This window comes from Salmo salar, chromosome 05, assembly GCF_965601325.2.
Source record: "Salmo salar chromosome 05, fSalSal1, whole genome shotgun sequence".
Lineage (NCBI taxonomy): Eukaryota > Metazoa > Chordata > Actinopteri > Salmoniformes > Salmonidae > Salmo > Salmo salar.
Genome location: NC_138295.1, coordinates 21,769,914 through 21,785,905, shown reverse-complemented (window position 1 = coordinate 21,785,905; position 15,992 = coordinate 21,769,914). Strand labels below are relative to the sequence as shown.

Genomic DNA, 15,992 nt, shown 5'->3' with positions numbered 1-15,992 from the left:
TCGTTCTGTGCGTGATTTTCTGCTGGACCGGAATGTCAGTGTTCTGCCATGGCCAGCGAAGAGCCCGGATCTCAATCCCATTGAGCACGTCTGGGACCTGTTGGATCGGAGGGTGAGGGCTAGGGCCATTCCACCCAGAAATGTCCAGGAACTTGCAGGTGCCTTGGTGGAAGATTGGGGTGACATCTCACAGCAAGAACTGTCAAATCTGGTGAAGTCCATGAGGAAGAGATGCACTGCAGTACTTAATGCAGCTGGTGGCCACACCAGATACTGACTGTTCATTTTGATTTTGACCCCCCCTTTGTTCAGGGACACATTATTCAATTTCTGTTAGTCACATGTCTGTGGAACTTGTTCAGTTCATGTCTCAGTTGTTGAATCTTATGTTCATACAAATATTTACACATGTTAAATTTGCTGAAAATAAACGCAGTTGACAGTGAGAGGACGTTTCTTTTTTTGCTGAGTTTATAAGGGTCTTGTGTACTGTGAAGGATAAAAGCTAACCTAAAAACAAAGAATTTTCAAGTTAGGATAAGGTTAGGATAAGGTAATCCTTCTAACCCCCCCCCTTAAAATATTTAGATGCACTATTGTAAAGTGGTTGTTCCACTGGATATTATAGGTGAATGCACCAATTTGTAAGTCGCTCTGGATAAGAGCGTCTGCTAAATGACTAAAATGTAAATGTAAATGTAAGTCTGCGTCCCAAATAGCACCCTATTTCCTATATGGTGGGACCTGGTCAAAAATAGTACACGTTATAGGGAATAGGGTGCCATTTGGGATGTCCTCTTGGAAAAGGAGGAAGGTGAGAAAAGGGTGTGAGACGGTCCAGTACCTCTTCCCGTGCACCAGGGCTCCTGGGTCCTTGGATAAGGCTTCCAGCTCCTGCACCTCATCCACCAGGGTCTTAAAGCACACCTTCTTCACACTGGCTCAAAAGGAGCAGACGTCACCAACAGGCATTCATAACCACAGCGTTAAATACAACACTATTCCTTATATTATTATACAGTTGGATTATATTGTATCTCTATGTAACACACCATCCCAAATCAGTCCAAGAAGCTTTCTCAAAACTGTACATGCAATCTGAATCAATTCTGCATATCAGAGGCGAAGTAGATGTCTGGTAAATAACACCAAAATTAGCTTTTAGTTGCTGGTTCAATCTGCTGTAAATGTGATTCATCTGGATTTCCCAGAACTATGAGACTGATTCAGAGTTGAGATACCTAAACTAAGTCTCCCATTGACCTCAATTAATAATTTCATTCTGAATGGTCCACACTTATATAAACTCTGAATCGGACAGTATTAGAATACATCTCTTGCTATGAATCAAATAGCTATAAAATGTTACACCGCATGTTATTTATTGGTGGTCTAAATAGTTTCTCAAGACATTTCTCCTAGAGCAGAATCTGCAAAAAAAAACATGATATACCGGTAACTATAAATGTTACACCTGCATGTCTGAGACCTGTTTAGTATTTATTTAGTATTTCCCATTTCCTGACTTATTTATTTTTAAGCAAAGAATTTTCAGCTGACACTAGAATACGTTTCTGAGTGACAGGGTGAGGGCTTTGCATAGGTGCTTTGTTGTGTTTCTTGTGGGATTGGAAAAACATGCCTAGAGTGTAAAATAAAGTTATTAACCGGTTCTCATGTTTTAAAAATAACAGTTCTGTTTCGGGAACAGTATGGATCGCTTTCTTTTGCGGTTCTGATTCTGTTTCTCAAAAAAAAAAAAAAAATGGGGCCGGTTCCAACCCCGGCCCCACAGAGATCCTATAAATTACTTCTATATGTAATTCTACATTTATTTCTATATGTAAATGTCTACATGTGATCTAAGGAATTTCCCACGAGCAGGACATATGGAGGGGGTGGTGGTGATGAGTGGGGGGAACTCACACTTTGTAGGCTACGTCAAAGACCAGGGAGGTGACAGGGATGAATATCAGGCCCATCCAGAAGACTCCCGAACTGAACATCATGTCCGCCTGAGGCACGCACATACAGAAAAACATTCCTTTTTATTTATTTTTTGTTTTTATTTCACCTTTATTTAACCAGGTAGGCTAGTTGAGAACAAGTTCTCATTTACAACTGCAACCTGGCCAAGATAAAGCAAAGCAGTGCGACAGAAACAACAACAGAGTTACACATGGAATAAACAAGTGTACAGTCAATAACACAATAGAAAAAAAAGAAAGTCTATATACAGTGTGTGCAAATGGCATGAGGAGGTAAGGCAATAAATAGGCCATAGTAGCAAAGTAATTACAATTTAGCAGATTAACACTGGAGTGATAGATGTGCAGATGATGATGAGCAGATGGATGGTGTGTAAGTAGTGATACTGGTGTGCAAAAGAGCAGCAAAGTAAATAAAAACAATATGGGGATGAGGTAGGTAGATTGGGTGGGCTATTTACAGATGGACTATGTACAGCTTGCAGCCATCGGTTAGCTGCTCAGATAGCTGATGTTTAAAGTTAGTGAGGGAAATGTAAGTCTCCAGCTTCAGCGATTTTTGCAATTCGTTCCAGTCACTGGCAGCAGAGAACTGGAAGGAAAGGCGGCCAATGGAGGTGTTGGCTTTGAGGATGACTAGTGAAATATACCTGCTGGAGCGTGTGCTACGGGTGGGTGTTGTTATCGTGACCAGTGAACTGAGATAAGGCAGAGCTTTACCTAGCATAGACTTATAGATAACCTGGAGCCAGTGGGTCTGGCGACGAATATGTAGCGAGGGCCAGCCGACTAGAGGTCGCAGTGGTGGGTGGTATAAGGCGCTTTGGTAACAAAACGGATGGCACTGTGATAGACTGCATCCAATTTGCTGAGTAGAGGTCATTGCAGACAAAACAGGGCTCAGTAGGTGCAGCAGTAAGTGCTCAGATTGCTTTAGGCAGTCTTGTTACATCTTTTATAACAACCAAATTACCCACAATAAACAAATGAATAGGCAAAATAATTACATGGGTCAACCCAGTTTGACAATACATGGTAATCCACTGTGACTAAATAACACATGTTGCTGTTTGGGTTTTAACTATGATCTTGAGAAGCCTGGGGCTAAGGAAGTAGCTTTGGCAGTTAGTTACTGTGGTGTTCTTTACCAGGCTAGTTAGTTACTGTGGTGTTCTTAACCAGGGTAGGCGGTAACTGTGGTGTTCTTAACCAGGGTAGGCAGTAACTGTGGTGTTCTTAACCAGGGTAGGCATAACTGTGGTGTTCTTAACCAGGGTAGGCTGTAACTGTGGTGTTCTTAACCAGGGTAGGCGGTAACTGTGGTGTTCTTAACCAGGGTAGGCGGTAACTGTGGTGTTCTTAACCAGGGTAGGCGGTTACTGTGGTGTTCTTAACCAGGGTAGGCAGTAACTGTGGTGTTCTTAACCAGGGTAGGCAGTAACTGTGGTGTTCTTAACCAGGGTAGGCAGTTACTGTGGTGTTCTTAACCAGGGTAGGCAGTAACTGTGGTGTTCGTAACCAGGGTAGGCAGTTACTGTGGTGTTCTTAACCAGGGTAGGCAGTAACTGTGGTGTTCTTAACCAGGGTAGGCAGTTACTGTGGTGTTCTTAACCAGGGTAGGCATAACTGTGGTGTTCTTAACCAGGGTAGGCTGTAACTGTGGTGTTCTTAACCAGGGTAGGCGGTAACTGTGGTGTTCTTAACCAGGGTAGGCGGTAACTGTGGTGTTCTTAACCAGGGTAGGCGGTTACTGTGGTGTTCTTAACCAGGGTAGGCAGTAATTGTGGTGTTCTTAACCAGGGTAGGCAGTAACTGTGGTGTTCTTAACCAGGGTAGGCAGTTACTGTGGTGTTCTTAACCAGGGTAGGCAGTAACTGTGGTGTTCGTAACCAGGGTAGGCAGTTACTGTGGTGTTCTTAACCAGGGTAGGCGGTTACTGTGGTGTTCTTAACCAGGGTAGGCAGTTACTGTGGTGTTCTTAACCAGGGTAGGCAGTAACTGTGGTGTTCTTAACCAGGGTAGGCGGTTACTGTGGTGTTCTTAACCAGGGTAGGCGGTTACTGTGGTGTTCTTTACTAGGGTATGCAGTTACTGTGGTGTTCTTTCACTCTCCAAACAGACCAATGGGAACCATGTCCAAACATCTTATTCCAATTATTCCCTATCAGTAGAGAAACCTTGGGTAAAGCTCAATTTCTGACAAGGAAGAGGTATTGGACAACATACCTGTGGACAGAGTGGAGCGGGGGGTGGGGTAGGGTGTAGCTGATCTAAGGTCAGTTTTGCATTCAACCCTCAAATGATTAAGGTAAGCATGTAGCTAATCCTAGATCTGTGCCAAAAGGCAAGTTTTAGCTAGAGTGGAGGAAATACAGTAGGAAACACTTCTTCATACTTATGACATTTTCAATGGCATTTTTGCCCCAACCCATTAATTTCCTATCCTGATGGCAACTGTTAGCTACAGTGACTGGCCTCAAGAGCAGGTGGGGAATGACGGTGCAGCGGAGCGGGATGCCTCCTCAGCAGACAGGCCACTGGTGAGGGATCAATGGGAAGAAGGGTAAAGGGGAGTCTCAACTTGAACCCCCGAAACCCTTCTCTACTAGCAACCTGTTGCCCTGATGATGCCTGAAGGGCGTTCACTCGATCCTCAGTACAAGGAAAGAGAAACATTAGAAGGGGAGCAGCAACACATGAAAGTCCACTGAGTTCAGTTCTAAAAGGTAGTCTTTCCACTGATCTATAAAAAGATGGTGGGCAACTACAGCTGTGTATGTTCCATTTGGTTTGGCGGGGCGGAGACAGAGAGGAACCCTCTTGGCGTGGGCCGTCACATCCAGCCGTCTGCGCAGGGCTTTGTTTGCTTTGGCCTGGCTGCTGTGAAACTATCGGTCATTACATGTCAAAAAGCAAAACACACGCCTCCTCGCATCAGCAATTTGGGCAGTACATGCTTGTGCCAGTTGTTCAAATCGCAGGGGCCCCCAGACAAGGGTCTTCCTGTAATTAGGAACAGGCCGGACCCTGGGATGGCGCCTTAGGAGACACACACACGGATCAATGTCAAAGTTATCAAAGGGTTCAGGTGTTCCTAAATGAGCTAATCTGCTCTCCATTATCAGGCAAATGGACTATGATGTCTGACAAAACATCGGGGAAAGAGGAAATCCCAAATGAGTGGAAATCAAAATGGCCTTTTCCGAATGTTTGAAATGGTATTGGAATGAATGGAGCTTTTCTATTTTGGCCAGCAGTGACCAAAATACAAGTAGAGGGAAAACTACATAAGCGTACAGGACATATTCACGTCAAGTTTGAAGTTAGGCAGTCCTGGGTAGAAACATAGACTTTTCTTTATCGTAACGCCAACTTTAATTATTTTTGTTTTCATCCAATGTATCACACATTTTAATAGCCGCATTTAAACTGTCTCGAAAAATTAACAAAAATAAACCGTGGACAGTGTCTCAGCACATTAAATACATTAAATCGAAGTCAACGAGCATGGAAAATAAACCAGCTCCTAATTTAAACCACAACTTCTTACAAAATATAAATCATCAAAATATAAATCATAAATAATTCAAAGCACTAAAAATATATCCAAAACAACAAATCATTACCAAAACATTTACAGCAAACTATCTACACTGAAGGTCTGACTATTTCGCTAATCTGTAAATTCAACGCTCAATTAAATCTTAATAAATGTTTATCTGTTGAGGATTTGAAGACAGACACACTAAATACTGGCCGAGCCAGACATTTTGGGAGATGCTAGCGATGGAGCTGGGGTGCAGGTGGGTGTATTTTTAGGACAAACGAATAAACTCGTCTGGGCGGGCAGACAGTGGTGTCCGCAGCTACAGGGCAGAGTGTTTTGACAGGCTGTCAACCCCCTCACAGCCACTGGACACACACACACACACACACACACACACACACACACACACACACACACACACACACACACACACACACACACACACACACACACACACACACACACACACACACACACACACACACACACACACACACACACACGTTAGAAACGTTCATAGCCATAGGTGAAAGAACATTCAGTGTGTACACATTCTAAATGTATTTAGATCTACAAAATGAAGCAGTGGTTTCACTCTGAATACGATATGGACACGCCAACAGTCGTTTGTCATTTTTCACATTCTTAAAACTTTCCGTCTCAGTCTAAGAAAACTGATTTTTCAAACCATCCTTTATGCGACTGTCAAGGGACAGACTGATCCAATCGGCTCAGAGTTGCGGCATCTGATTACTATGCTTGGATGCATTGATCAGGGGGTCTCAGCGCAGCGGCAGTTGGCTGATCATGCCTGGCAGGCCACAGTGATAGTGTGGCTCCAAGAATGTTAATGCCTGCCATTGTGATGGTAAATATGAAGGAAGGACAATCAAGGCCTTCACTATTCACCCCGTTCTGAGGCCTTTGGCTTTAGAAAGCATGGATTGAGAAAAGCCAACTTTCCACACACGCCCACTACGCACGCACACACACACACACACACACACACACACACACACACACACACACACACACACACACACACACACACACACACACACACACACACACACACACACACACACACACACACACACACACACACACACACACACACACACACACACACACACACACACACACACACACACACACACACACACACACACAGAAGCATGCAAACACACACCTCACTCTTACCACGTCTCTTTCTGTCATATCTGAAAGGCTGTCAGATTTGAGTCTCTCCCCTTTTCTCTGCACGGCCCTGGTGTTGCCATAGCCAAAGCCTCTGGATGCTAATATTTGGACCTAGCAGCCTGGGCGCAGTCTCTTTGTATGGCAATTTTTTTTATTGGGCCCGATGAAAGGATGAGTTTAAAAAAAAAGTTAAATCCAGTCCCAGTGAGTGATTTGGTCTACCTCCATCCATGTCCGTTTGGCTAAATTCAGCTGGCTCTACCGGACCATACGACTGGGGTGGAAATTGGAACAGAGGGGTAGACTGTTCTGCTATGGAGCTAAGGATCTAGGGAAATGGCTATTGGGTGATTTGAGGGTGCAGATTGCTATGCTACAAGTTGAAGCTGGATCTGTACGTTTGGCCAAAAAAGCCCCCAAAAAGTCCCTCATGACCAGCTCCATGCTACCACCCGAAACCAAATCCTTAAGGTTATTGAGTGGTCGGATAGGCTGTGTAAACAGCCGCAGAATGAAAAAGCCAGTCCCTGAGGATGATGGGAGAGAAAAGAGATGGAGGCAAACTTAATGCCCTGAAGAGAAAGCGAAGGACAAAGAGAGAGCGAAGGAGAAAGAGAGAGCGAAGGAGAAAGAGAGAGCGAAGGAGAAAGAGAGAGCGAAGGAGAAAGAGAGAGCAAAGGAGAAAGAGAGCGAGAGAGCAAGAGTGTGTGAGGGGCCTTGTTCGGATACGGCCCACAAATTTCCTGCATGTCATCATTGGAACGCAAAAGCAAATCCCTAACACCCCCACCCCACTAAGCTTTTACTATGGAAAACTTAAACTGGGCCTGCTCAATTGGGTCCATCTGTTTACTCTCTGCGTGTCGCCTCTCAATAGCCCTGAGATATCCCGAAGAAAAACAGAGGACAGAACGCTAACAAAAACAGTAATAGCTCAACAGAAGTCATCCAGGCACAACTGTCCGATAGTGATTTACAACGTGACTCAAGAATTATTAAAGTGAGATAGATTAGCCGACAGACTGTGTCAGTTTGACATGTATTAGCTAACGGATAACGACAAGTACGCCCATATCCATGGCCATTCAACTACATATACTGACACGCATAACACACACACACAGACAGCAAAGTCTCACACCATGGACTATCCCGTGGCTTCCACAGCCGCTCAAGTCTTCCATAAATCATTGGGTTTTCAACGACAGTGCAGAGTGGGCTACCATACGACACAGGCGCGGCTCTTAAAGGCCTTAAGTATTCCTAAAACACAGACACAGAGGGAAACCAGTGGAGGGGACAAAGTCAACAGAAATGCTGAAGTGCCTTTAACTCCATCATAGGGCTGTCACAGGTTTAATAGTGAGGAACCTTGTGGGTTCTATAAAACCACAGTGGGCTGGGAGCCTCGTTTCACTCGTCCCCCAGAGTTTTTAGGGGTCCCTGGTGATTTTGGAGATAGCGGAGAAATTACGAGATCTGTCATCTGTGGCCCTGCTACTTCAATCGCAGGGCCACTGGTGATCGTGTACACACACACACACACACACACACACACACACACACACACACACACACACACACACACACACACACACACACACACACACACACACACACACACACACACACACACACACACACACACACACACACACACACGCACACGCACACGCGCACAGGGACACCTGCACCGTCAAAACACACACGCACACACCATCTCTATGGTCCTAGACTGGTCCTTGCTGGGTGGAGCTGGCCTGAGTGTAGAGAGGATGGGTTATCTAGTGAGGTGCAGCTGGCCTCTGTGGCATTCTGTAGGGGCATTCTTGTTCTTCAAAGCAAGTGAGTCCTGATGAGCTGCCTGCACTAGAGGCTCTACAGTTGCACTGCAATATAAATAATTCCATTCAAACAAACGTGTGAGTGAATGTCACCATATTCCATACAGAGTGCACTACTTTTCACCAGAGCCCAAGGAGACGGCGAACTTAACTTACATTATCGGTGTCCTGGATTTCTTCTTTTTTTTATTTTTAAATACCTTTTTATTTTACATGAACTAATATGTAGCCCCTCCACGTACTGTTAACGTTTCATGACTACGACTGATCAAAATAGTAACCCAAAAGGCTTTGTTAATCCGACATTTTTGGGGGGTTCAATTTCAGAAAAGTTAACTTTCAGTGAAGGTTCTCAGGACACAAAAGACATACAAATTGTGAAGGTAACCTTTAATTCTACTCTCTTAAATGTTCATATTTCATTCGTATAGAAAACTTCTCCATCTGTCTCTCTGCTGTACGTCTGTAGTATGCCAAAATATGAACCTCTCCCTTCTGAGCAAAACACTATGAGGAGAACGTGTTGCTTATCGCTTGGCACAAATTGCGGGAGGAATGTGATGCGCACCTGTTGAGGGGTGAATCCAAAGTGTCGATGACAAGCGGTCAAGTGAGTGTGAGGGGAAGTACTGTTCCCTGCAGACGCTGGCAAAAGCAAAGGAAATGGCAGGTGTCGGAAAGGCACAGAGTTATCTATGCTCTAACATCCTTACAGCTGTGTTGTTGATAGCGACAGGAAATCACCAGGAGACGGGCCAGGGTGATGGCGTTTGCCGTGTCATCTCGTAAGGTGTGCCTAAGCCCCTTTCTATAGCAGCTCATGTCACTCCTCTGAAAAGATCAGATTTGAATCTTCCTTTTTCATCCACGTCAACTCAAGGCTAAAATGTATGTGAGGTTTGGGCCTCGGCCAACCAAGCATCTTGTCAAACTTAAGATGTCTGTTTCAAGATGTTAGGGGATGGTCCAAGGCACCTGTCTTGTCAATGGTCCAAGTAAAGCTCAAACTCACTGACACTGACAAATGCTATCGCATTAAGTCAGCCATTGCTCAACGTCTTTCTTGAATGAGGTGAATTGTGGAGTCAGAAACTGTAGAACAAGAAGTGGTGTCTATATCATCATGACCCTCAGGCATTACAAACAGAAAGACAGAGACAGAGGGGAGGATGGGTGATAGAGGGAGAGGGGAAAGAGAGAGAACATGGAAAAGAGAGAATATGGGAAAGAAAGAGGAGAGGGGAAAGAGGCAGAGAGAAAGAGTGTTAGTAAGTGAGAGATCAAGTGAGAACGACAGAGCAACAGTGACAGAGGGAAAGCGAGGTGTTTGCTGCTAGTGCAGGGTCGTTCCATGTCATTTCAGCAATCCAAAGCAGGTCAATAGTACCTATTGCATTGCATTTTCGCTCTTCATATGCAAATCATCTACAGTTGAAGTCGGAAGTTTACATACACATTAGCCAAATACATTTAGCCTGTTGGGGCTACAGGTTAGCAATGAACCCCGAGCCGGGATTGCTAACAAGGCTGGAAATTCAAAACATCAAAAATCTAATAATTTCAATTTGTCAAACAATCAACTATTTTACACAATTTAAATGATAAACATCTCCTTAATCTAACCACATTGTTCGATTTTCAAAGAGGCTTTACGGCAAAAGCATAAAGTTAGATTATGTTAGGACAGTACATAGCCACAAAAGTACAAACATCCATTTTCAATTCAAGGTCAGGCGTCACCAAAAGCAGAAACCAGCTAGAATTATGCACTAACTTTTGTCAATCTCCATCAGATGACACTCCTAGGACATTATGTTATACAATACATGCATTTTTTGTTCCATCAAGTTCATATTTATATCCAAAAACAGCATTTTACAGTAGCGTGAAATTCAGATTTTTTTCTTCTCTGAAATGCTTCCGGTGAACATAACAAAATTACTATTCGAAAACATTGGTAAATTATAATATTGTCATTCAAAGAATAATATATTATCATCTCGTAATTGCTACCGAATGGCCAGATCTCAAAATAACTTTACTGGGAAATCACATTTTGCAATAAACGGGGTGCTATGCTAAGAACAACAGGCTATGCTATACAGTTAGCATCATCTAAAATCGATAATAACATTGTAAATATCCCCTTACCTTATCTCCATCAGAAGGCAGGCATCCCAGGTCCGGAAGGCATCCCAGCTCCGGAACAAATGTGGTTTCTTTTGACAAAGTTCATAATTTATGTCCAAATAACACCAAGTACTTAGCGTTCATTATGCTCCAACAAAACGTGGTGGGGGGAGCGTAAATTCACGCCGAAAAGCAAAAAAAACCTAGTAAATAATCTATTTATGTTCGTTCAAACATGTCAAATGTTGTTTAGCATTAATCTTTTGGTCCATTTTTAACGTTAAACATCAGTAATATTTTCACACAACCTATCCTATGTCTAGATAAACAATGAAGACAAAACTCACGTTTCTCAGATTTATGCGCAGGCGCAAAAAAATGAAGTGATGACATGTCAACTTCCTTGGATTCTAATTTGCTCTCTGTTTATCATAGACGCTTCAAACAACTTTATAAAGATCGTTGACATCTAGTGGAAGCCGTAGGTGTTGCGAAATGAATCCTTTCTCACTATGGTATCTATAAAACAATGACACTAAATAGTACAGTCACAAAATTCACATAATTTTTGGATCTATTTTTCACAGGTTTTTGCCTGCAATATGAGTTATGTTATACTTACAGACACCATTCAAACTGTTTTAGAAAATTCAGAGTGTTTTCTATCCGAATGTGTTAATAATATGCATATCCTAGCTTCTGAGTTGGTGTAGGAGGCAGTTAAAAATGGGCACATATTTTTTTCAAAATGTCTCAATACTGCCCCCGAGCTCCAACAGGTTTTAAACTCAGTTTTTCACAATTCCTGACATTTAATCCTAGTAAAAATGCCCTGTCTTAGGTCAGTTAGGATCACCACTTTGTTTTAAGAATGTGAAATGTCAGAATAATAGTAGAGAGAATGACTTATTTCAGCTTTTATTTCTTTCAACACATTCCCAGTGGGTCATTGCCTTTAAATTGTTTAACTTGGGTCAAACGTTTTGGGTAGCCTTCCACAAGCTTCCCACAATAAGTTGGGTGAGTTTTGGCCCATTCCTCCTGACAGAGCTGGTGTAACTGAGTCAGGTTTGTAGGCCTCCTTGCTCGCACACGCTTTTTCAGTTCTGCCCACAAATTTTCTGGCTCCCAGGTGTCTTTTATACAGGTAACGAGCTGAGATTAGGAGCACACTCTTAAAGGGAGTGCTCCTAATCTCAGTTTGTTACCTGTATAAAAGACGCCTGTCCACAGAAGCAATCAATCAATCAATCAGATTCCAAACTCTCCACCATGGCCAAGACTAATGAGCTCTCCAAGGATGTCAGGGACAAGATTGTAGACCTACACAAGGCTGGAATGGGCTACAAGACCATCGCCAAGTAGCTTGGTGAGAAGGTGACAACAGTTAGTGCGATTATTCGCAAATGGAAGAAACACAAACAAACTGTTAATCTCCCTCGGCCTGGGGCTCCATGCAAGATCTCACCTCGTGGAGTTGCAATGATCATGAGAACGGTGAGGAATCAGCCCAGAACTACACGGGAGGATCTTGTCAATGATCTCGTCAATGATCTCAAGGCAGCTGGGACCATAGTCACCAAGAAAACAATTGGTAACACTACGCCGTGAAGGACTGAAATCCTGCAGCGCCCGCAAGGTCCCCCTGCTCAAGAAAGCACATATACATGCCCGTCTGAAGTTCCCCAATGAACATCTGAATGATTCAGAGGACAACTGGGTGAAAGTGATGTGGTCAGATGAGACCAAAATGGAGCTCTTTGGCATCAACTCAACTCGCCGTGTTTGGAGGAGGAGGAATGCTGCCTGTGACACCAAGAACACCATCCCCACCGTCAAACATGGAGGTGGAAACATTATGCTTTGGGGGTGTTTTTCTGCTAAGGGGACTGGACAACTTCACCGCATCAAAGGGACGATGGACGGGGTCATGTACCGTCAAATCTTGGGTGAGAACCTCCTTCCCTCAGCCAGGGCATTGAAAATGGGTCGTGGATGGGTATTCCAGCATGACAATGACCCAAAACACACGGCCAAGGCAACAAAGAAGTGGCTCAAGAAGAAGCACATTAAGGTCCTGGAGTGGCCTAGCCAGTCTCCAGACCTTAATCCCATAGAAAATCTGTGGAGGGAGCTGAAGGTTCGAGTTGCCAAACGTCAGCCTCGAAACCTTAATGACTTGGAGAAGATCTGCAAAGAGGAGTGGGACAAAATCCCTCCTGAGATGTGTGCAAACCTGGTGGCCAACTACAAGAAACGTCTGACCTCTGTGATTGCCAACAAGGGTTTTGCCACCAAGTACTAAGTAATGTTTTGCAGAGGGGTCAAATACTTATTCTCTCATTAAAATGCAAATCATTTTATAACATTTTTGACATGCGTTTTTCTGGATTTCTTTGTTGTTATTCTGTCTCTCACTGTTCAAATAAACCTACCATTAAAATTATAGACTGATCATTTCTTTGTCAGTGGGCAAACGTACAAAATCAGCAGGGGATCAAATACTTTTTTCCCCTCACTGTAGATACTTTTGTACCTGTTTCCTCCAGCATCTTCACAAGGTCCTTTGCTGTTGTTCTGGGATTGATTTGCACTTTTCGCACCAAAGTACGTTCATCTCTAGTAGACAGAACTCGTCTCCTTCCTGAGCGGTATGATGGCTGCGTGGTCCCATGGTGTTTATACTTGCATACTATTGTTTGTACAGATAAACGTGGTATCTTCAGGCGTTTGGAAATTGCTCCCAAGGATGAACCAGACTTGTGGAGGTCTACAATTTTTTTTCTGAGGTCTTGGCTGATTTCTTTTGATTTTCCCATGATGTCAAGCAAAGAGGCACTGAGTTTGAAGGGAGACCTTGAAATACATCCACAAGTACACCTCCAATTGACTCAAATGATGTCAATTAGCCTATCAGACGCTTCTAAAGCCATGAAATCATTTTCTGGAATTTTTCAAGCTGTCAACTTAGTGTATGTAAACTTCTGACCCACTGGAAATGTGATACAGTGAATTATAAGTGAAATAATCTCTCTGTAAACAATTGTTTGAAAATTACTTGTGTCATGCACAAAGTAGAGGTCCTAAACGACTTGCCAAACTATAGTTAACAAGAAATTTGTGGAGTGGTTGAAAAACAAGTTTTAATGACTCCAACCTAAGTGTAGGTAAACTTCCGACTTCAACTGTATAAGTAACATCATTGAGTTACACAATTTTTTCGATACTTTGGGATGATTTGAATATGAAGCTTGAAAATACTAACATGGTTATTAGGTACCATCGACTGGCATTGGATTTGTGCCACAAATGCTAAAAAGTTAACATTTGACACAGTGACCGACAAAACCAAAGCATGGGTGCTGTCATAACTTGTCCATAGACTGCTTACACGGTAAGCAAACCAATATGTAATTTTGTAATATAGTGGTCAGAATCTGGTGTCATGACGTTGGCCTGTGGGTAAGGTTTATGACCCCCCCCATAAATACCTTTCTCTCTTCCCCTCTCTTTCTGACCCTACTGAAGGACTGCTGTCCTGTTAAATATAGAGAGTCTGGGAACATCAAACAAATGGGGAAAGGAACCATATTTTGGTAATAAAACCAGTTGGAAATATGCTTTGGAACGTAATGAGTATGGATGTCAGTTCGGTTGTCATCTGAGACATTATGACTGATGACAGGACGACATAAACTGTACCTGGGAAAGTATACGCCCTCTAGTTATCAGAGTCACATGGAATTGTTATGCAATTGAAATGTTTGATATTGAAATTGTTTGTTAGGAGATTAAATGTAATTTTAGCTTCCAAATGAGAGAATTGGGTTTTCATAAGGAAAGTGCCCTGCTTGATCAGTGGCCCGCCCCTGTGAAGAGACAGGGGTTATAAACGATGAAACACATCCTTCCCCCTCTCCACTATATAAGCCTTTGACGAAAAGATAACCACATGTTCCAGTACGTGAGGTCTACAGCCTCTACGTTAGAAGGACACACGTCAAGTACAGAACTAAGCCAAACTCGGCGTGAGCTTTGGTGGCGAATGGTATGAACTTTGAGCTTATTCACTACAGAAGTGACACTTCCTAGCCGTTGAGTTAGCAGCGGCCGCTGTAGACGTGGGCTAGGAAAGGACGGACGACGGATCCAGTCTAACAACGAACAGACGAAGATACCGCCACGTATCCAATTTACCACCAGAGACATTCTTCCGAGGACAGGAAGATCTGTTGGCCAACCCGGCCAGCATCTACGACCAATCTACCGAAGCGCAGCTCAGAGTAAATATTTATTGCATTTTCCTTTTCCAAATGGGCGGTAATTTAGAATGCATAAGATAATGTATTTACGATAGCATAGCTGCTGTTTCTTTGTTCCTAAGTCCTCCCGCTCTTTCATTCAAGCCCAACCCCCTTTCCTTTGTGTAACCAGCTTTCATACAGGTTCCGTCCACCAGGGATGTTTTCTGTATGACATCATTTGTATTCTGTGTATTTGTAATTCTGTGTGATTAGTTTAGGTATTTAATAAATAAATAATTAAACCCAATTTTGTATTGCTGATTCAACTTGTTAGCCAGGGTTCGTGAAGATAACCAAGAATTTACAACTTTCATTATGAGACTGAAAATAAAATGATTAAGATGACGGCTATCGATGTAAAATACTACTAAGTATTTTAAGAGTTTATTCGGAAGATAACGGCTCTATAAACGTTCTTCCGTGGTGCCCCGACTTTCTAGTTAATTACATTTACATGATTAGCTTAATCAGGTAATATTAATTACAGAGAAAGGATTTTATAGAATAGCATGAAATATCACTTAATCTGGCATAGCCAAAGACACGACACTGGTAAGAAGGAAGTAGGATGGGACAAACACATAACTTCGATGACAAATGTATCTGAACAGGGGGACGAAAACGTCACCAATTTCACTGAGAATACATTAGAACGGATGACAAAACAATACCCGAGCTGCAGCTCCATACTCCTGGTCAGACAGAGAATACATTAGAACGGATGACAAAACAATACCCGAGCTGCAGCTCCATACTCCTGGTCAGGCAGAGAACTGATACTGTATACTCGTTGTGGGATTGGTGTGGGCGGTCCGTGGTCGGCTTTTGACTATTTCTTTGGATTCCTCATGTCCCTACTCATTGTTATAAAACAGTTTGGTCCAAATCGAATATTAGGGACTATAGTTATTGAATATTACATGAATCCTATAAATTAAAATGGCCAATTTGGATGCAATCAATTAGCTCAAAGAGATCT

At 42.9% G+C, this 15,992-nt stretch overlaps 1 protein-coding gene across 2 annotated transcripts in view; it reads right to left on the bottom strand.

The window, feature by feature from the left end:
- atp8a1 (ATPase phospholipid transporting 8A1) overlaps positions 1-15,992 on the bottom strand; it is a 211,244-nt gene that overhangs the window by 8,888 nt on the left and 186,364 nt on the right. For both annotated transcript variants that reach the window (XM_014199122.3, XM_014199124.3), the window contains 2 exons: positions 1,927-2,015; positions 845-937 (listed from right to left, as the gene is read on the bottom strand). In XM_014199122.3, the coding sequence (XP_014054597.1) occupies positions 845-937; positions 1,927-2,015 (182 nt within the window). The remainder of the gene's footprint in view (positions 1-844; positions 938-1,926; positions 2,016-15,992) is intronic.